At 37.9% G+C, this 21,703-nt stretch overlaps 2 protein-coding genes across 5 annotated transcripts in view; both read left to right on the forward strand.

Moving 5' to 3' along the window:
- The window catches only part of Ptprr (protein tyrosine phosphatase receptor type R), a 213,882-nt gene extending 207,921 nt beyond the window's left edge, over positions 1 to 5,961 (forward strand). For all 4 annotated transcript variants that reach the window (XM_042698790.1, XM_042698791.1, XM_042698792.1 and 1 more), the window contains one exon: positions 4,808 to 5,961. In XM_042698790.1, the coding sequence (XP_042554724.1) occupies positions 4,808 to 4,901 (94 nt within the window). In that variant the 3' untranslated portion in view covers positions 4,902 to 5,961. The remainder of the gene's footprint in view (positions 1 to 4,807) is intronic.
- Positions 5,962 to 6,623: 662 nt separating this feature from the next.
- Ptprb (protein tyrosine phosphatase receptor type B) overlaps positions 6,624 to 21,703 on the forward strand; it is a 109,061-nt gene continuing 93,981 nt past the window's right edge. Inside the window, exons 1-3 of the mRNA XM_042699172.1 lie at positions 6,624 to 6,699; positions 8,045 to 8,440; positions 13,944 to 14,200. Of these exons, the coding sequence (XP_042555106.1) occupies positions 6,627 to 6,699; positions 8,045 to 8,440; positions 13,944 to 14,200 (726 nt within the window). The 5' untranslated portion in view covers positions 6,624 to 6,626. The remainder of the gene's footprint in view (positions 6,700 to 8,044; positions 8,441 to 13,943; positions 14,201 to 21,703) is intronic.

A 21,703-nucleotide genomic window follows, 5' to 3' on the forward strand; every position in this document is an offset into this window, starting at 1 on the left:
CTTGACACATGCCGAGACTCTCAGACTTTTACCCATGAGGCCCATTAACATCCACACCTTTTGTTCTAAATTTACTGTACCAAACTTTACCAAAAGAATTCCAGATTTGAAAATAATAATAATAATAAAAAGGCAAAGGAGCTTAATTTCCATTGTTAGCCCAGAAGTGAGTCACCACCACAGAATTTCTTGTGTCTACTGATTAGACCGGATGTAGGCTGGGTGGTGCAGCAGGAAAGGCCGTTGCTCTCTGTATATGTGAGTTAACAGTCAGAAAAGGTCACACTTTTAACATGTTAAAAACCAAATCTCTCTCCTGGGCATCTGGAGAGGTGTGTTTTTTTTTAATTCAATACACTCTCCCATTAGCAAAAGGAAAAAAAAACCCTACATTTTTCCTAAATTTAACTTGAGTTTATCCCCCAGCTGACAGAGCTACGTGCTTCCTTGCATGGAAACAATGACACAGACTGGGGAGTCTGACAGAGCTAATCTGAACTAGTTATCTGATATTTCTAGAAGGGTAGTCTTTACCTGAATCTTTTCAGACCTGGCCAGGCACAGTGTTCATGTTTAGTGGCTACACACACATACACACAAATTAGAGTCACATAGCCAACACCACTTTCACAATGAAGGGGACTGTGTTTTGTTTTGTTTTATTTTTCTCCCAGCATAGAATGGGATATCATTAGGATGAACAAATCATTTATCCTCTGAACTAAGGCACTGAACGATGGCTAGTTTAGCATGAGTGAAGTATGAATGTCTCAAGCAAACCAGAACTCGTTTCAGTATAATTGTTAACCAAGCACCTAGAAAGAGAATAAGAAAAAATAATGGAGTTTTTATTTAATACTTAATAACCAAGAGCAACTTTGCTAACTTTGTAGATTATCCCATTGAAGCCTTATAATACTTGAAATCTTAGTAATTTCCAGGCCAGTAGTTATCAAACTTTGTGTGTGTGTGTAAGCAATGGGAAAAATTTGCATATAAAAATCTTCCATGGAGCATTAATGTGGAAAACCAATAAAAGGCAGGCATAACTTCCCTGGTCAAAGCTGAGCTCAGGAGCTCACCCTAAACACCCAACCTCCTCCTGCTCCCGCCAGCCAGTGGCCCTGATTCCACTGTGCATCCTGGGCTACTGGAAACACATGAACAACCTGTAGTTAGACACCAGTATCTTCTCACGTGATCAACCGGTGACCTTTGTCATGAATGTCATTTTATAACTGAAAGAAATCCAGGCTGGGAGGGATTGAACAACTTTTCTAAAACCACTTAGTGAGTAGGTTCAAAAGCAAAGATTTCTGTTTTCCCCTCTCCAAGCCTACCACTTTCTTCTACATCAGCTATCATCTTCTGGTTGGTGACCGTTTAGAAACATATTGGGCTCTTTGCCAGCTAGACTTGCCCAAGCTGAGCAACACAGCATCCTCTGTCTGCTCTTAGTTATCTTAGGCTTTAAGGTCTTACTCCAGAGCTTTCTAACCAGTCTTGTTTTACCCTACAGAACCAACTAGCAATAACAACCATAATCACTAATGGTACTTATATGTTCTTGGCTGTGAACTAAATATTTGAAATGATTGTGCCATTTATTACTCATAACAAGGCTGAGAGGGGTACTATTATATTATTGCTTCATTGATTGGTACATGAGAAAACAGCACTACAAAGGCTACAAGTAAGACAAAGCAGCTAGTAAGAAACAGAGACAGATCTTATATATAGTGTCTTTTTATTTCAACACACTTGACAGCTTGTCAAGTAGATATTGTAACTGAATGCATTATATATTCACTCCTTGGAAAACCAGATTTGTACCTAAAGAGGACTGTCCAAATTCTAAGCTGATTGTCTAATGATGGTCTAGCTATTTTGAGCCCAATGAAGTCTTCCCTACTAAGCCATCACCTTGGCCATCATAGAAATCTTTTCAGATCTTAGGATTGGTTGAATTTAAATTATAACCTATTGGAAGTAAAGGATTATTTTAATGCTTGCTCTTTAAATGGTAGTTGGATGATACTTTAAAGTAATAATAATTTTAAAAGGTTTTACCTGATTTATATCTTCCAAAGCCAGTTTACATCAGTAACTTATATATCAGGTTTCCATGGAGATGTCTCAAACCCATTAGGCATCTGACCAAAGAGAGTACCTGGGAGAAAATAAGATCTAAATAACATCTAAATGTGTGTGCGTGCATGTGTGTGTGTGAATTACTATGGAGCTCTCTTGAAGATTATGTAGCTTAAGTTGCTTAATTCATAATAGTATTTTCTATAATATAATGAATCACAAGAAAGTAAAATAGATTATGTTGGGGGATAGATATCAGAGGGATAGAGGAAGGCCAATGAAAATGTGAATTAAGGTGAAGATCGTCAAAGTAATTTATATGCACATATGAAAATATAATATTGAAACCTACTGAAATTGAAGGGAGGAAGAGAGATGAGGGAGAGATGGAAGAAATGAGTTTGATTTGAGTACACTGAATGTATGTATGTATGGAAATATCACAAGGAAATTCCCTTTTTGTATAACTAATAAATGCTCATTTAAAAAGCATTTTGTATATAGACACTGCTTTTAGGCATGCCAGATGTCACTTTACACAATGGGCAGCCAATAAAAGGACCTTATTTGCCCTATAACAGACTGTAGCCTGACCAGTAATACTAAGTTTTAAGTTCTTACAAAGGCCAATGATGTATTCTATAGACCAGTATGTATCACTACATACAGTAGAATATTTATTAATAATATCCAAGATGACTGTGACATGTTCTGAATTTAAACCAGCCCTTAATGTATGATTCCTGGCATGCTCTTGGCTTTCCTCTAGCCAGAGTTTATCTATTTTCACATGACATAAAAACTACATCACCTGGATAACCTACTTTGCAGGTAACCCACTTGACCTGTGATTAGCCAATGCCTTCCATTGTTGCAGGTATAGAGAAATGATCACATTATATTTGTCCTTGAAAGACCTAACACTTAATTGGAAACAGTTTAAAACAGGATTAGACAGTATATAATAGGGTATTATATTACTTACAATAAACACCTATCTTGTCTCTGTGTTTTTCCTTTTCTTTCAATAAATGACTTAGACAACATGTAAAGCATGCTTATTAAATGTCTGAAAGACACAAATCTGGAAATGAGAAATGGAAGATTGATATATCGAGTGCTAGAAATAATGATTCTGTAGACAAGAACACTGTGCTCAGAACAAAGACTAACAAGTTGAAATTAGCAGCAACAAACAGAAGGCCAGACATTTAGTTTCAAAAAAATCCAATACCCTATCTATAGGATGGGGGAAAAGGTGTAATTTTCACATTTTAAAAAATCTTACTGACTTTTTAATTACCCTCAACTTGCATCCAAAATCCGAAGGGGCATGGGGAGGGTTGGGAAGTCTATAATCTCATCTGTGAACCTCGCCCCTTGATGCACCTCGACGAACACACTTGCTGACCTAGAATGCACAGTTGAAGAAAGAAAATATGCTCACTGACTTGAGCCCATCAGCAATAGACACAACACTCATAGAAGGGCATATTTGATAAAATACGGAGACTACGTTGTTGAGTGACAGGGAAACCAGGCTTTACAGAAATGTTAAGTAACCACAGGATGTTTAGTCTAGAGAAGAAAAGATTATGAGGCTTTGATGGTTGTTTTCAAGCATTTGGAGAGCTATTGTGTGACAATAAGGAGAGTTTAAGACCTTTGTGGGTTATTCCATTTGGACCAATGAGATGTTATTTAGAGAGAGGCATATTCATTTTTGGTGACTTCATAAATTTTTCTGCCCACCTAAGCAAGCCTGCTTCTAAAGGTACCTAGATGAAACTGTCTGTCCATCTGTCCTGTAAACTGCTTCTGTCTGGAAAGAAGCCAGACTTTGTCAATCATTGGGGCAAATGATCTTTAAGAATCCCTTTGATTCTTCAGTCTTCGTTTACACAATGAAGTGGGAAGTAACAGAATATATGCTTCCCTGAAGCCTTCAGATTCACAAGAATTTTGCAAGCCTATAGCTAATAGATGTATTTTCCCATCACCCTAAAAATAATTAGGTGGAGTAGGGCTTTTAGTTCTCAGAAGAGCATTTCACAGCTGAGTCATATTTGGTAAACTTATTTCTATCAAGTTTAATCCAAATATATAAAGCATTTTAACAAAAGAGGAATGGTAAAGTAATACAAACCATCAATTACAATACATCCATTTAACATTCATAAACAAACAACCTTACAAAGTAGTTACTGTTACTGTACTGTCTTAACAGAGGAGGAGTTTTCATTACATTTTGCAACTATGGCCTATAATACAATATCACTAGTAATGGTATGAATGTAAACTTGGAAAATAATCACATGCCTAGTGGACCAGGCACTTTATATATGCAATCAAGTGTGGCTTCATGATTAGTGCAGGTATTGTTTAATGATTGGAATCTGATCTAAGAAATGTGTCAATCAGTAATTTTGTGGTTGTGTGACCATCCTACACAAACCTGGATGGCATAGCCCACTACACACCTAGATACTATGGTGTATGTATGCTACAGCAGTGTTATACAGCACCTGACTATATGAACATACTAATGTTGTAAATTGAGACATTTAGATGCAGGTGAGCAGGATAATGAAAGAATCATTAGGCCAACTCCTCTGTGTCTTTGGGATCATATCCTAGCTAGCTTGAATATGGTGTCTGTAGTATGAGACTGTGGGATGTTAGCAAATAAAGTTATTTCATGATCTCTTCCTTGCAGGGGTGGAATGGTCCAAACCAGTGAGCAGTATGAATTTGTGCACCATGCTCTGTGCCTGTATGAGAGCAGACTTTCAGAAGAAACTGTGCAGTGATATACTGAAGATAACTAGACCATCAGTCTATTGGGTGATGAATCAAAGCACCCCCACTTGAAGCTTCAAGAAGAAGCTTCCTGGGAATGAGGGATGGAGGAGCTCTGAAACCAACCTGTGGCATGGATTGTGGGAGGCCTGGCAACCTACTCAGGATTGCCAATCTCTTGTGTATATTAGTGCATTTGTAAGCATCCCCATGTTATTTTGAAGGTCCTATGCTGATGGAGGTGTACTAGATTTCTCACAAAGCCTAAAGTGGCTTTTGTTTTGTCTGTATTGGGTACCAACCACATAGAATGTATGTATGTATGTATTATAAAGTGGTCTCTGTCATCAAGTGATGATTGGAGGCACTGCTGAAGACATCATTATTGTGTGTTTAGATGCTCTAGTGTCTGTAGTCTGTCTCGCGAATGGACTGTTCCCATTTTAAGTGCTATTATGTATCTCAGTTACCAGAATCTTGCTGCTGATGTTGATTGATATCAATCAAGTGATTGATAATGAATTTTTAACAAATAAGTTTTTCTTTAAAAAAAAAGCAATCTAACACAGTAACTATTTTATATGGAAATGTGTCTTGATAACATTATCTACTAAATGTGTATTTATAGTACCTCCTATCAATTACAGAGCACAATGATTGTCACTGGATATATATGTACGTATTCTCTATTGTTAGGCATAGAGGTGGCTCCCCAGACCCACCCTCTATCCACTATATTTCTACATTGTAAATTGTTTTACTCTAAAGGGGGAGTGGGGAATTTGTAGCAACTATGAAGTATCAAGAATTTCAAATACTTGTCTCTCTTTTACTAAGAAGGGACCTTTGTATATGCTGTCTACTTGGAATCCCTCTCCCAAAGAGGCAGGACTTTGCTGTGACGTGTCTCATGTCCAGAGTTCTTCAGATTGTTCTGAGAGGTTTTCATCTGCACGAGACAAAGTTAAAATAACTACACTCAGAAAACACAACGTTCTGCTCAAATATGAATTTTTAATGCAGCAATGCTAACTTTGTTTCATACTGCCAATAAACTACCCTTAATACTAACTCCTGAGTATTCTTTTATTTATTATTGTAATTTTCTTTCTTCTTTTCCTATTTAGAGAGAAGCCATTGTCTGTTTGGGGAAGCCTGAAGTAGATAACTTGATGGGTTTAATATTAGTCTGTATCTCCCCAGCAGAGATGACTGTCTTGGAAGGCGATATTATCATCCCTTGAGAGATCTCATAGTGCCATCATTATGTGGCTTTCCTTATAGACACCTAGCATATCATTATATAAACAGTAAATGTTTATGGCTTTTAGCACTTGTCACAGACCCTCATAAATTATATGCTTTACATCTATTCTGCAGAATCACATCACCTGACAAGATGTAAGTTTGCAGAAGTATTCAATTATCCAAGATTACAATTCCTTTCTTCCCTCTCGAGGTTAGAAGTACTCATGAGCCAAAAGGAGGATAGGTGAAGACTTAAAGATGTTTATTCTGCTCCTGGAGGCTAGATCTACATACAAAAAAAAGAAGTAAACTTATTCCCTTCTTTCTAAGGAAACAGACAAAAGGACACTGGTGTAAAACTTCCCCAAACAATTCAATTGGAGGAAGTGCTCGTCACTGACTTTTCCCCTCACCATGAAGGCACATTTCCTTCCTAGTCTTTGCTTCTCTTATCTGGGAGAAAATTTTCCCCCCTAAGCGAAGCTGGAATGGTTGTTATGTGGAAAATGGAGGCTGAATTTTACGTGGCGATTCTTACCTGCTTGATCTTCAGGAACATGGGTGAGTGGATCTACCTCTGTGTCTGAGGCATCTCTCCTAATGCCAGCTAGCCAAAGAGGTTTGGAGCCTTTGAAAGGTGTCTGAAATAAGGCTGGAATGGTAAGGTCTTCATGGCAGGGAAGCCAAAGGCGATGAGGAAGGGGGAATAAGCGCAGCCAGCTGTGGCCACACTGCTGAGATTTCTCCAACAGAAAATTCAAAGCTCTCCTCCTTTCATCCAAGTGTTTCAGGCAGCTCACCTCCTAAAAGGAAGGACAGCTGTATAGCAGAGAGTGAAGACTCCTGTGGAGAACTCTTTTATTATTATGTGACAGTCTATAGCCTAATCGTGCTTCCCTCCCCCCCCCCCCCCAGTCGAGTTGTAGTTTTGCTTTCTTTTGTGTTAAAAAAAAGAAAATACAGAGAATCTGACTAAAGGAATGAAGAACAGAGCTTTATTTGGATGTTGTCATTTGGAAGGACTGGATGTTTTCTTGGGAAAACTCTGGAGAATTTAAAAGAAACCCACTGAAGATGATTTCTCAGGCTTATTGTCTTCATTTTTTAAATATAGATGCTTAAGAATAAGATGTTTAATTTTCATACAACAAGAAATGCTGACTTTTAAGAAATCTGTCAGTATTTGAGAGAAAACTTATACATTGTCACAAAATACATACTTCTTTCCAGGACTACAGGAAATTTGGGTTGTGGTGATATTTTACTTGTTTTCAATTAGCTAAAAGGCTGTGCCTGAAAAGGGAGGAATTTGGTTTTTTTGTCTTTAAATAAATAGGCCCAACTTTTAAAAAAAATACATTGTATTCAAGCTATGCAACTCATATAGTAACATTTATTACAATGTGAATTTAAGTACTGGAAAGGAGATATTTTAAGCATGATATTGTGGAGAAAATTAAATAGTTAAAAGAGGCTTAACTTTATATAACTGTAGTATATTTGACTAACCCTGTTCTTTGGACATATCTCTTCTCAACCAAAAGAAAACCATATTTGCTGGATGGGTTAGTTTCTTTTCCCAGCTTCCTTTCATTTGTTCCAATGAGGGCGTGTTTTCTTTCCTAAACTATGCAAAAGTTTAAAAGGGCCAGTGGGAGGGGGGATGAGGAGGAGATGGGAGAATGTCTAAGGGTGACATGGCATTTTCCATTGTCAGTCTTGGGATTTTATCTTTTCTCTTCTTCAAATCACATGGGTTGAATCTGAGAATATTCACTTGAAGGGGCAGAAACAGCAAAATATAAGTAAATCTCATACTTTCACTCAAGTGATTTGTGGGTATATAGTTATATGTTTAATAGCCATTGAAGTTTGTTACAGTATTTTGTAAACTTTCATCTTCCAGAGGGGTTTCAGATTATCCATGTCCAGAAACAACAGTGCCTTTCCATAAATCAGAGAGTGATCATGGGCGCATGCAATTGGACCAGCCAGAATCAGCAGTGGCTGTGGACTAAAGATGAGAAGCTCCTCCATGTTAAATCTGCATCGTGCCTGGGTATCTCCAACTCGTCTGGTGGCCCTTCCCGGGCAGCCACCTTCATCGGCTGTTCCCAGGCACCCCGATGGACCTGCTATGAGCAGGACGGGTTCCTTGAGGTGGAAAATACCTCTTTCTTTCTCAAGAAACAAGGTCCCAAGGTAGTAGTCAAGAAGGGCAGGAAATACCTCCATAGCTGGATGAAAATAGAGGTCAACAAGGAAGGAAATCTGGTGAATGAAAGCCTCTGCTCAAAGAAAGGTGAGCTATTCGTGTCAGAATCTATGTGAAAGTCTTTCTGCTCAGTGGCCTGGTTTGATACATCTAAGGGAGATCAGTATGCCTTGATATGTTCTCTATGGAAGATTCATCATCTAGTAGAAGTCAACTATGTAGTGCCCCATGATGGAAACCATTATCCTCATTTTAAAATGCCCAACTTACCTCTAGCACTTATTCTTCCTTTTATTTTACTAATTCAACAAATATTTCTTAAACTTCTCTTTTGTGCTAGATCCTGCGATTAGGTTCTATCAGATATTGGATGCAGATCTGGGCATAATACACAACATATATGCGCATATATGCATGTACACAGGCACACATGCACACACATACATAAGTAATGACTAATGACCTGGAAATTATTAGGTTTTGCTGACAGATGCTTCTGTCCCCTGATGATAGGGACTATTAGTACACTGACAGGTGCTAATTGGACTGTGAAGGTAATACTTCATGCTTTTGCAATCCTTTGCATTGATATTTAAGAGATAATATACATTTTCAAAAAGGTAAGAACCAATGAACAACCTCAGATAAACTGAGAACAGAGCTATGATAAGAACCTAAGTGTCCAGTGTGCTTTACCAATACAGGTCAAGGGTGAAAAGAGTTTAGATACCTTTTCCAAGATTTACCAAATCTACTTTCATTTGTAGAAATGGTTGGTAGTGGTATAAAGTTATTACCTATGTTCAGATGCTTCATATATATGAGATGACATCAAATATTTCACCTTACAGTTCCACATTTACTCCACGCTTACTACATATTCATTCATTCAAATATGCCATGTACTTCAGACAGACAATTTTTCAAGTGCCCTTGATTTGACTGAGCTGATGATCTCATGTAGGGATATTTTTTCTTTTTGCTGATGTAGTTAGCCACATTGTCATCAGTCTTAATGTAACTGCTGATTAAAATAATTGTCTAAGGTAATGTGGGTGAGGGTATAAAATGCATAAGTATTGCAAAAGGTAAGCAATTGTATACTCTTATCAAAGGAAAAGGACTTACTAGAAAGTATTTGTTTTAGTTTCCAGCAGAAGAGTTGTGGGGGAAAATGAAAACAAAGTATCCCTTGTATATACAAATTTTCCTGTGATAGAGTTGGCTAACACAATTATTTTTGGCATTCTTCTCTTTGCAACATCAACATGGTTCTTGTAATGGGTCATATTCTTTCATAATGAATGGTGATAAATTATGGGACTTCTACAACCATTGGCACAGCATCCAAATTTCCCTACCCATCTTCAGTCTGTGACATGTCAATGTGACTCTGGCTGGTTTTATGTTTGTTTGTTTGTTTTTTGTTCTGTCAATGTGAACTTCTTTCTCCATTTGAAATAACTAGCAAAATAATTTGGTAGATTTTCATGGGCTCTAAAATTCTCATTATTCCTGATATGTAAAAAAATTTTGTTGACTTTAAATTTCTTTTATTTTCAATTAAATAATTCTTTGGCCCTAGAGATGATACTAGACACTGTGATTATTGTACCTAATGAACAGGCAAGTCCTGCCCTTCCCCCATGCCCCCATATGACCTTACATATGATCTGATAGATCTGAACTTACATGTCTTTCTTCCTCCTTCATCTAGTGTGCTTTCCTTCTTCTACCCTACAATCTCATGTTTTTTTTTTCCTCAGGTCAAAAAAAAATGGGTATTGGAATGAACTAGCACATGTTCATACTTACAATGCTTAAGGAATAGTTAACTCCTAAGAAGTATTCCTTTAATGTCATTAGTCTACTTTTTAAATCTAAATTTATTACTATACTATGCTTTGGTGTTTTCTTAAGCTATATGTTGGTTTGCATTTCCATCTATTAATTTTACTTTAGTTCCAATTTAGATTAAAAATGATATATAATACATATTTAAATATACTTCATTGATTATATTTTCTGAAATGTTAACTAATTTTATCATGTCCAATAATCATTTAACTACTATAATTCCTATCCATTCCTCTTTCTTTCTATTGGAGTTGACTATTATATAGAAAGTATATGCATGTATTGTCCTTTTTTCTCATATACTTCTTATTTTATTTGTAAACTTTTCCAGATGAGTTGCTCACATTTAAAAGGCAGATTATATTTGGCATCTTCCAAAATAATACAAAGTACTAGAATAAAATAGTTAAAATTTCCCTTCTCAAAAATGAGTTAAATTTAAGTTATTGTGTTTTTAACATGCTTATTTAAAGAAGAGAAACTGATCATTTGTGTATCAGCACACAAAAACCTCATTTCTAGCCATGGTTATTTCTAAGTCAGTCATAGGACATAAACTAAAATACATATTGCTTATTAAAAATTTATTCAGAGGCTGGGAAGGTGGCTCAGTGTTAGAGCACTTGCCTTGAATGCATGAGGCCCTGGGTTCGATTCCCCAGCACCACATAAGCAAAAAAGAAAAAAAGCCAGAAGTGGCACTGTGGCTCAAGTGGTAGAGCGCTAGCCTTGAGCTGAAGAGCTGAGGGACAGTGCCCAGGCCCAGAGTTCAGGCCCCACGACTGAACCAATAATAATAATAATAATAAATGTATTCAAAATATGGTCTTGATATGATAGTCAACACAAATCATTATATAAGGGATATTGACCTATACTCAGAGCTGGTTGCAATTTTATTGCTGAAACTTTTAGATTGAACCTAGGATGCTCCCCATTGCCTTGAATTGTGTTCTAGGAGGCATTTTGTTATAATGGAAACAATGTGGTGGCAATGACACAATAAAGCTTTTAAAAATAGCTTTAACATATTGTTCTATTGTGTAAAATCTCCTTGTATTTGCCAAAACATTTTGCTCTTTCATGAACTGTAAAATGTATATACATTTTTAAAGAACGTGAGACTTCTAGCTCCCCAAACTCCCCCAAATCTACTATTTTTAGTTTGATTTCATAGGTCCATTTTATACCAAAGAGATCAGGAGCCAGAAAAACAAACTTAGCATATTAGCCTTGTGTATTTGTAATGGATTTTCTTTACTCCTATGTATTTTATAATCCTTTGATACCCATATAAGATAGTAATAGAATTCTATTTAGATTATAGTATGTATATGGGTGAAGTCATGTGTTTTATTTGTTAGAAATACAAGGTTCAGGACCCAAATCTATGGAATCACAATTTCTAGAGAACAGTGAGATGCTTCTGATGTCTACCAAGCTTTGCAAACCACTGCTTTAAAATTCACAAACCATGGACGTTGAATCTTAAGGTTCAAACTTCTCTTTTGCTTCTTAAATAGCACAACAAATTTTTTATAAAGACATAGAATGAAGAATTCCTGGGCCTAAGTATTCTGTAGTTTCTTTCTTTAGAAACATAATGGGGAGCTTGGTTTTTTATCTTAATCTCATCATTGAATTCTGTTATAATATTATTATAGGTAGTAGTCAACTCAGAAGATGAGCATTGGCCAAGGGTTAAGATAAGTGTTTGCCTCTATATATAGGAAGTTTTACATCCCTACAATAGACAAATGTCAATTTAAGGAAATATTTGGAATATCTAGCGCAATTAAGGTTTCAAAATTAAGATTATCTCCTGGAGTTTGTTGTAAATGGATCTCACTAATTACACGATTGAGCTTGCAGACAGAAAATGCCTAGAGGATAACTCTCCTAGTCTATAGAGTGGCTAATAGAGCCCCAGAGGCTATGTGAAATGACATACCGTATAGATAGAAAAACAGAAACCAAATTCAATGTCCAGAAATCAATCAGATTTGGTAGAGGTAAAGTCAAGCTGCTAAATAATATACATAATAACATACACAACTCTGTATATCTCAAGTAAAAATGCTTAATTGCCATGACTATTTCAATAACCTTTATGCAAACTTCTATTTGCCAAATTGTGAAAGTCCTTTTTCCACTGTGATCCTCTTAGTGCCTACTCCCCCTGTTTTTAATCACATTATCAAGTGAAATATTTTAGTTGAAACTAGAATGGAAACAAATGAGACTCAAAAAAAAAAAAACCCCAAAAAACAGTAAAGCAGATGACAACAGGGAAAATGTGAAGATGCCTTACTTTTTAGGAACCCTCTACCTAGCATATACTAGTTGCTTACTAACCGGTTGTTAAAATGAAGAAACCAGGAAAGAAGTCGTGAAGAATCAAATCTTTCTTCCGCCAGTCTTTAAATCAAAACTTCCCTACGTTACGGTTATCCAATTTGATGATACTGAGGAAATTTATATTCCTGAAAATGCATCCTCTATAGAGTCAATAGGAATATCTAAAAATATTACATCTGCCCATAGTTTACAGAGCTTTCTGGTGCTTTATGTTGCATGCCTGTGTCCTAGTCTTGCAATACAAAAAATTACACAAAGACTAGCACCATGTCCATCAAGTGAGAGTTCATTAGAAATGCTGAGTTTGGATATCTCTACCATCTCAGAATCGGCATGTTTGCAAGGTCTCTAAGAGATGCAAAGCATATTTGTAAGTTGTGGCTCAGTGGAACTAGTTCAGAATCCAGTATTTTTTTCAATATGCGTACAACCTTGCAATATTATAAACTAATCCCACCAGTTTATGCACATTAAGTCATCACTTTTTTCCCCAGATGACTGGGAAAATTGTATTCAGAAAATACAAACAACAGTCTCGCAATTTGAAACTCACATTATTTGAATTAAAAACTTGTATTGATATGTTCTAAGTAGCAGTTCAAAGATCTCTACATGCCTATATGGATGACTACAGTAGGGTTACCATAGATAACAAAATGTATCATATATCTCAAAAGGCTAGAAGAAAGGAGTCTAAATGTTTTCATTGTTAAATGATACATATTTAAAGAGATAAATGTGTTCATTATGTAATGAATTCACATGTTGAAACATTACTGATAGCCATTAATAGGTATAATTTTTATTTTTATAGATCAATTAAAAATAAAGAAATATTTTAAGAGGAGTATTTTAAAAAAACTGTTTACACTGTGGTTAAATAAATAAATGTCATAATAAATGAGTTGTTAACCTTCATGATAAAGTTAGAAAAGTCCTTACCACTAATTCTCAATCTGGCATTTTGTTTCCCGCCTCCTTTGCGAAGTTGATGAAGACTGACAGCTTATCATGGAGGAAAATATACACTTGCCCTCTATTCAGAATTGTGCATCAAGTTTTAGAGATCTGTGAACCAGCCCTAAGCTCTGGATACTTGTAGAACAAGTTTAAGTCTGTCTTCTACACACAGGTGTCATTAGTTTTTCTGATAATAGTGTTTTCATAGCTCTCTCTCTCTCTCTCTAAATGGATGGTTGGATAACAGGTGGTGGGTGGGTTGGATATGGCAAGTGAACTCAATCAACCACTCAGAGGATCTTTGCTTTCTCATATATCTGAATTCAAAGGGGTCTTCTTTTCTTAAGTAAAAAAAATGTTTTATGTATCCACAAGACATGAGAATTATTTGTCCATTGTTCTTTCTTTACCTCAGCTGGCCTGGGAGCAGAAGTTTTGGTGAGGAGCACAAGGAACACAATTCCTCCCCAGATCCTCAATGCTTCCAATACAGTTCCATATAGCCCAGAATACCTTGTTAGGAACACCACCGAGGCCTTCATTGAGAATGCCACAGAGGCCTACACCCCAAACAGCAGCATGTCACACCACCACAGCCTACCCATGACTGGCATTGCAGACACATCATGGATTCCACCAACTACGCAGCCTTTTTCCACCACCACTGAAGAGGTAGGTGAAGGGAGGGAGAAGGCAGATGGAGTAGGGTTGTGATTGGTCCCAGGGAACGCTTGGCTGAAAAGACTTGGCTTTTTAAAGTACCACTGCTTATAGTAGGCAATTGGTCACATCCCAATTGCAAATTGTATGGAAATGCATTTTGTACAATGAGAAAATTGAACTTTCTGCGGCTTTATGGGGTGACGAAGTAAGTTACTATGTGTTACTATATGAGTAGAGGATTCAAGGCAGTGGGTTCATTATTGGTATTTGTATACATGGTCTGAAGTCAGGTATTGGAAATAAAGTCAGTACTTTGCAGGGACCCCTGCCTATGTTGTGATCGTTGATGCTGTAAAGGAAAGCAAAGATGTACAAAACAGTGACAGATTCAGAAATTGCTAGAATTGAAAGGGAACATAAAAAGAAGCCACAGTCATTTCCATATTATCATTCTCCGTGTATGGCCTGTGATCTTGAGTACAGAGGGAATCAGATGGGTCAGGTGACTGACAAGCAGTGAGAGAATGGTCAGTCTACTCTTCCTTCTTCTCTTTGGTTTTGCTTGTTTCTTGGAGTTCTGTGCCACAATTTTGGCAACAATAGCATAATCACAGCAAATCAAAAAACTCAAGTTTGGGGGTTAGGAGTATATGTTAGTAGTAGATCAAGTCTTAATTATGTTCTGAGACCTGAATTCAAGTCACAGAATGAAAACAAGAAGCAAAACAATTGTTTTTTAAGTTCAGATTTTATTTAGCAGTGCTTAGCTGTATCCTAACAGACAAGTCATATTGGAGCTATTCAAATGACCTAACGTTCATTTAACGTTCTAATTTATTTTGCACCTTGTAGAACCTAATATTTTGCATAGTTGCCAGTGAATGAGTGTATACGTCATTACTTATCACAAAGCAAATACAGTCAGTATATCGAACAACTCATAGGGTTTTATTTTTATTTCAACTTTGCATTTGCCATAAATCTTCCCTCTGACCTAGTTTTTCCCTTGCCTCTGAATACAAGTTAAGAAGGCCCCATTACTTTTCTGGAAACTCTTTATATCACCTTTAAAACAGAGCACTCAATCTCTACCCATTAACAAAAGAATCCACTTCAGGAACACAAACTAAATTTGACTTAACAGTTTAGCTTCTCTTCTTCCATTGATCTACCTAGTTTAGGCTTCAAGAGGGAAAAGGGAGACATGGTCAGTCTCTCACTTCCCACCTAGATTTTTTACCCACTTCTCAACTCAATAATTTGGTTTCAAAGTTGACTGTTTGGAGCAATTAGGAAAGGAAGACAGGGCTTGGGAGCAGGAAAGCCTTGACTTAAGGATCCCACCATAAACTGGCACTGTGCTCTCCCTAATTCTCCACCTCCTGAGCCTTTCCAACTACTGAGAGAGAGATCCACATCTTAGTTTTGAAAATGAATGCTTCTTGGTGGAGTGCCTCCTCATTCAGGCTGCATGTACCTTAACCAAATCTTCCATGTTAACATTCGTCGAAAGACCCTTCATTTAAATCTGAGCTAAGTTATACATGAGTCCTTTAAGAAATTAAATAATTAAAATGAGAAGCATATGGAATAAAAACTTCCTTAGAAATACATCTGCCTCTAGGAAAATATATGTTTGAACCAAGAAGGATATTCTCCATTTTTTGCCTGTGTTTTACCCTTGTGAAACAAAAAGGGAAGCCCAAGGGTTGACCAGGCTTTGCTGAGATGTGCTCATCACAACCAACCAGCTAGGCTGTTATGGGCATACCACAAGCCGTTTTGATTGAGCACTGTAACGTAAGGCTCACTGTTATGTAACCATCCAGCCTCCAAGCTCGATGCACAGCTTTGTATCATAGTAAACACATTGGTGATTATTAAAAGATACTTTTTAAGAATGGAATCCACCATGGTGTTTCTATAAGCTCTCCATGTGACAGTCAAATGATTGTACAACCCACTCCCTCTCATATCTTCACACACACACACATACACACACACACACTTCTTTTTTTCTTGAAGCTCAAGTAAAATCTTGACTATGCCTTGGGAAGCTAGTATGTAAAAGCTATGCTTTTTCTTGGGACATTACAGATTTCCTTGACCCTTGAAGCTTACTCCAGGCATTCCTATTAAACCATTACTTGATCTAGCCGAAGTGTTTACAGTGTAAACTGCTGTTCTTTTACTTATAAAATGTCAAAATGATCAGGAAATAAAACAAAAGTAATCCTTTGAAAGTAGTATCTATCTTGACAGAAGTCACCTAGAAAGAATAGGTAAGATCATTTAACTTAATTGCTTAAAACTACGTTAAGAATATCTTTGTGTTTCCTTGTTTTCTTTAGTACATTGAGCCTGGTTCGTGAGGATTTGGGATTGGCTTATTCTAGCAGAGAGTGTTCCGCTATTGAGTAAAGACAGAGGAAAAAAATCTGAATATGAGTTTTTGGAGCTTAAGATCTGTATTTATTTGGCTTTGTATCTCAAGTTTTGTTAAAAAAAAAAAGGAATAAACAAAGTAAAGATGATATTGTTGAATGACCTGAGCAACACAATACAATCAGTTATTGACTGTAGGATCCAAATTCTGCTTGGAATGTACTAAGCAATGGAAATGGAAAGAGATCTCAGATAGGTATTTGTAAATGCATTCTTCATCCAGGAATAGTTAGTTCCTACTTGCTATTTGATCAGTAACATTATGAAATTATCATTATTAAATTGCCATAAATATTAGCATCAGATAGAATTTAGCCACTGAATCTAAGATAGGAAGTGCTATGGTTTGGTTATTATTTAAGCATGTCTCTGAGAGGTTCACATGTTAGAAGCCAGGTCCTTAGCATGCTGGTATTGGGAAGAGGTTGCTCTTTAAGAGGTAGCATCTGTTGGGATGTCTTTTGTATTACTATACTCAGAGGGAAATAAGGTACTTCTCATGAGATCTCTGGTTAGGTCTTACAAGAGTAATGTTATAAGCTGGATACAGATGGATTGTGCCTGTAATCATAGCTACTTGGGATGCTGGAAACACGAGAATCAGTTTCACATGAGTCTAGTTAGAAAAGCTTTCAATACTACTTCTTAACCTATGTCTGAGCACAATGGCATGCACCTATCTCCCATTATCCTAGCTTTGTGGGATGCTAGTAAGATTAATCTAAAGCCAGCCAAGGCAGAACAGTCTCAGCAGAAGAAGCTGGCCTTTATACTGTTACTCCAGCTATAATAAGAAGCATAAAATAGAGGATTGTGGTCTATCCACATGCCTGGGTAAGAAGTTTAAGCCCTATCTCAAAAGTAATCAGTGCAAAAAAAAAAAAAAAGGCTGGAAATGTGCAAGGTCTTCTTGAACTTCCAGAACTATAAGCTAAATAAACATGTTTTTATAAGCTGCCAGGCCTTTGGTATTTCATTATAGTAAGAGAAAATGGGTTAAGGCAAAAAATTGAAAAGGAAAAAATGACAACCGAAATGTTAGGATTTAAAGTTTGTAAATTCTGTGGCATTACCACTAATTAACATTTGTGCAGTGACTGTCATATTCTAAATGATCATCAAGAACAACTGTGTGCCTGTGCTTGGGCCAGCGTTTGACTTCAACACTTTGTGGATCCTTGTCCCTTCCTCTACTCTTAACCTTAGACACTAGTTAATTTGTGTCATATGTGGTATTTTAAAACTTGCCCAAAGAACTTACTCAAATAACTAGGAAGTTACAGAGTAAGAAGTGTACATACATACATACATACATACATACATACATACATACATACATACATGTATACATTCATACAGATACACAAACACATACCTGAATTCATAGTCACTCTATTCTCTGACCTTCAGCACCTGTTTTGTTTGTTCATTTGTTTTTGGTGCTAGACCTGGAGCTTGAATTCCGAGTTTGGGCACTATCCTTGAGCTTCCTTTGCTCAAGGCTAGCACTCTGCCACTTTGAGCCACAGCTCCTTCCAGTTTTTTCTGAGATAGAGACTTTCCTGCCCAAGCTGGCTTCAAACTACAATCCTCAAATCTCATCCTTAGTAGGTAGGATTACAGGCATGAGCCATTGGCCCCCAGCTTCCTTCAGCACCTATACATAAAGTCAAATGCCAACAAAGACATGATGTGAAATCCATCAATTCTCATTAATGCTTCTGTAAAATTGTTCCAAGCAAAATATACTCCCTCTCTTCTTCCTTCCTTCTCCTTCTCCCTCTCTTTCCCTCTCCCTCCCTTCCTCTCTCTCCTTTACCCTCTGTCTCCCTGGGCTGTTTTGCTTAAGACTAGTGTTCCACTACTTGAGCCACAGCTCAACTTTGGCTTTTTTTCTAGTAGTTTATTGGAGATGAGTCTTAGGGACTTCATTGCCTGGGCTGGATTCATACCATGATCTCAGACCTACTGAGTATGTAGATTACAGGTGTGAGCCACCACTGCCTGGCCTTTCCCTCTCTTTTTTTACATCCTTACTTGATGGTGTAAAGAGTCTAACTTTGAGGGGCTGGGAAGGTGGCTCAGTGGTAGAGCACTTGCCTCGCATGCATGAGGCCCTGGGTTTGATTCCTCAGCACCAAATAAGCAAAAGGGAAAAAAAGCCGGAAGTGGTACTGTGGCTCAAGTGGTAGAGCGCTAGCCTTGAGCTGAAGAGCTGAGGGACAGTGTCCAGGCCCAGAGTTCAGGCCCCACGACCAGAACCAAAAAAAAAAAAAAAAAAAAGAGTCTAACTTTGAAAGATTGTATAACTAGGGACAGCACTTAGCCTTCTTCAATCCTAAATATTAAATAACACATTTCATACACTTCAACTGGACCTGGAAAATAGTGGGACAGTTTTAATTAAAATTTGCTACTGCTGATTTTGTTTACTATTATTTTACTTTAATAAATTTTATTTACTATCATTAGCATAAATAGTATTATGTGGCTGTGTGTTCACAAAGACAAAGCCAGTAAAACAGAAAGCTTGCCTCTAGTATAAGTAAGGAAATTTCTAGATCTCTGGCTCTTCTAGCGTGGACCCCAGTCTCAGAATTTATTATAAATACCACCACCAAGCACTCTATCTACTCTAAACCTACTGAGTCAGGAACTCTCAACACACCATCCCCAGCAATCTGGTTTGTTTTGTTTTGTTGTGTTGTGTTGTGGGTCCTGGGGGCTGAACTCTGGGCCTGGGCGCTATCCCTCAGCTCTTCAGCTCAAGGCTAGTGCTCTACCACTTGAGCCACAGTGCCACTTCCGGCTTTTTTCCAGCTTATGTGGTGCTGAGGAATCTAACCCAAGGCCTCATGCATGCGAGGCAAGTGCTCTACCACTGAGCCAATTTCCCAGACCAGCAACCTGTATTTTTACAAGATCCCCACGTCTCACTGATATACTAGTAATTTTGAGAATCACAAATCTAGATAAAGATAAAATGGGCCCCTGACCCACATGTCTTCCCCCACAGACTTCAAATGTCTGTGTCTCACCATTGGATGTGTTTGTACACATCGTGTTAAGGAGAAATGGAAGGGGAACATGGTGCTAATTAAGGAAAATACTTGAAATCAACTTATCTAATTACAACCTCGTTGTCACTTTGAAATATAGGACCTAGTGGAGTCTAGGTTACTTACAGCTACCCTCGCCTTCCCCCAAGAGATTTGAGTGAATTAGGTAATGATGTTCCTAGCCATACACTTCCACCAGAAGTGTACAACCTTTGTCAGTGGAATATTGGCTGGGTTTGAAGCACACGTGCATGTACATGCATCTACACGTGTACCCATACACACTACCTACACAAAGATACACCATGCCCTTGTGCACAGACCTGGTTATACATGAGTCAAACGTCAGTATTAGAAATATGCACTGTATGTACCAGTCATTGATTCACCCTATGGAGAGCTGAGAAGTAGGACAGAGTGGAAGAGTCACAGGTGGAGACATGGCATCCAAAAGGAGAACAGTTTGGATCCAAACTTGATCAGTTTCTTTCTATTATTTGAGCAGTATGCCCTCAGGAGAGGTCCTGTCTACATTATTTCTACACCATGTGAACTCTGAACTCTTGTGAGCACTTGTGTCAGACACTTAGGTTAAATCCTGGTAGTATCCTATCGTAGTTAAGTCATACTGTCTTCATGTGTGTGTGCGTGTGTTGAGCTGAAGGCTTCTCTCTCTCTCTGTGTCTCTCTCTGTGTCTCTGTCTCTCTGTCTCTGTCTCTGTCTCTCTCTCTCTCTCTGCCTTTTCTGCTCAAGATAGACCTCTATTTCTGGCTTTTGACTGGTTAGTTAGGGGATAAGAATCTCTTGGATTTGTCTGCTCAGGCTGGCTTCAAATTGTGATCCTCAAATCTCAGCCTCTTAAGTAGCTAGTATTACAGGCATGAGCCATAGGCACCCAGCACCTTCTTTAAAATAAGGATGATGGGTCTGGGTACTCATCTGCTCATAAGATACCTGTGAGGATTAAAATCTGATCAAGTGAAGTATTCACTTCTTTGGTCATGTGATAAGTATACATTTCATAACACAAGCTTCTAGCCCTGGCTTCATCCTTCCTACCCTGCTTGTGGAAACCCCATGAGCTAGCATATTCTGTGAGAATGCTTTGAAAGGGACAAAATGCTGAACATGCATTAAGAATATTACTGACTAGTTCTGATACTCCTAGATATCTAGAAATCTTGTTTGCCGGTGCACCCCCTCTTCCCCTCCTCACCCCACCCTTGCCTTGGCCTGGAGGAGGAACTGCATTTCCTCAGTTCATGAATAGCCATTGTGGTGCTGGCCTGGCCTGTCACAATTCTGGATTTCCTTCCATTTGGCCTTCAAAGAGATCACAGCCCAGTGTGAGTTTCCAAGTAAATGAGGAGACAAATGCAGAAAATACTCCCACTTTCTCCCACCTCCTGCAAATCTGCTGCTACCTTCTTTGATGGGGTCACTTAATGTATGCAAAGGAGATATCCTTTTGTCACCATTGTCCTATAGCCAGAACTCCAGATGGAATTGTTTCTAGTTCACCTGGCCCCTTGGCTTTAACCTCCCTGGGATTTCCCATTTCTTGTATTACCATTTAGTTACATATAGGCAATTTGCACTGCCTTCTATTTTGTACACAGAGGATTGTGTTGATATTTCATTCCAAGAGAAATTGCATGCACATAGAATGCATCCTGGAAACAAAACACAGATACCATCATGGGCTGGTTACTATGCCACTGTTTCTGTGTCACACTCATCTCCCTGGCCAGATGAGGTCCACCCAAGGCCAGGGATCATGCAGTGGGGAGGGGAAATGGCCAAGGAAAAGGAAATTGAGTTCAAAGGAAGCCGACAGAGAGGACGCCTATGCCCTCAACCCTGGCCACATAGACCAACAAATCAGCTGCAAGGCTATGTAAGATGCAGCGCCTAAGATTCTGCTCACAACTGCTGAGTCTGAATTTGCTGAGGTCAAACGTCAGTGCCTAGTGTGTGAAAAAATCTCCCAGAGTGTTTCCAACATGC

The sequence above is a fragment of the Dipodomys spectabilis genome, unplaced genomic scaffold (assembly GCF_019054845.1).
Source record: "Dipodomys spectabilis isolate Male_0828 unplaced genomic scaffold, ASM1905484v1 ptg000234l, whole genome shotgun sequence".
NCBI lineage: Eukaryota > Metazoa > Chordata > Mammalia > Rodentia > Heteromyidae > Dipodomys > Dipodomys spectabilis.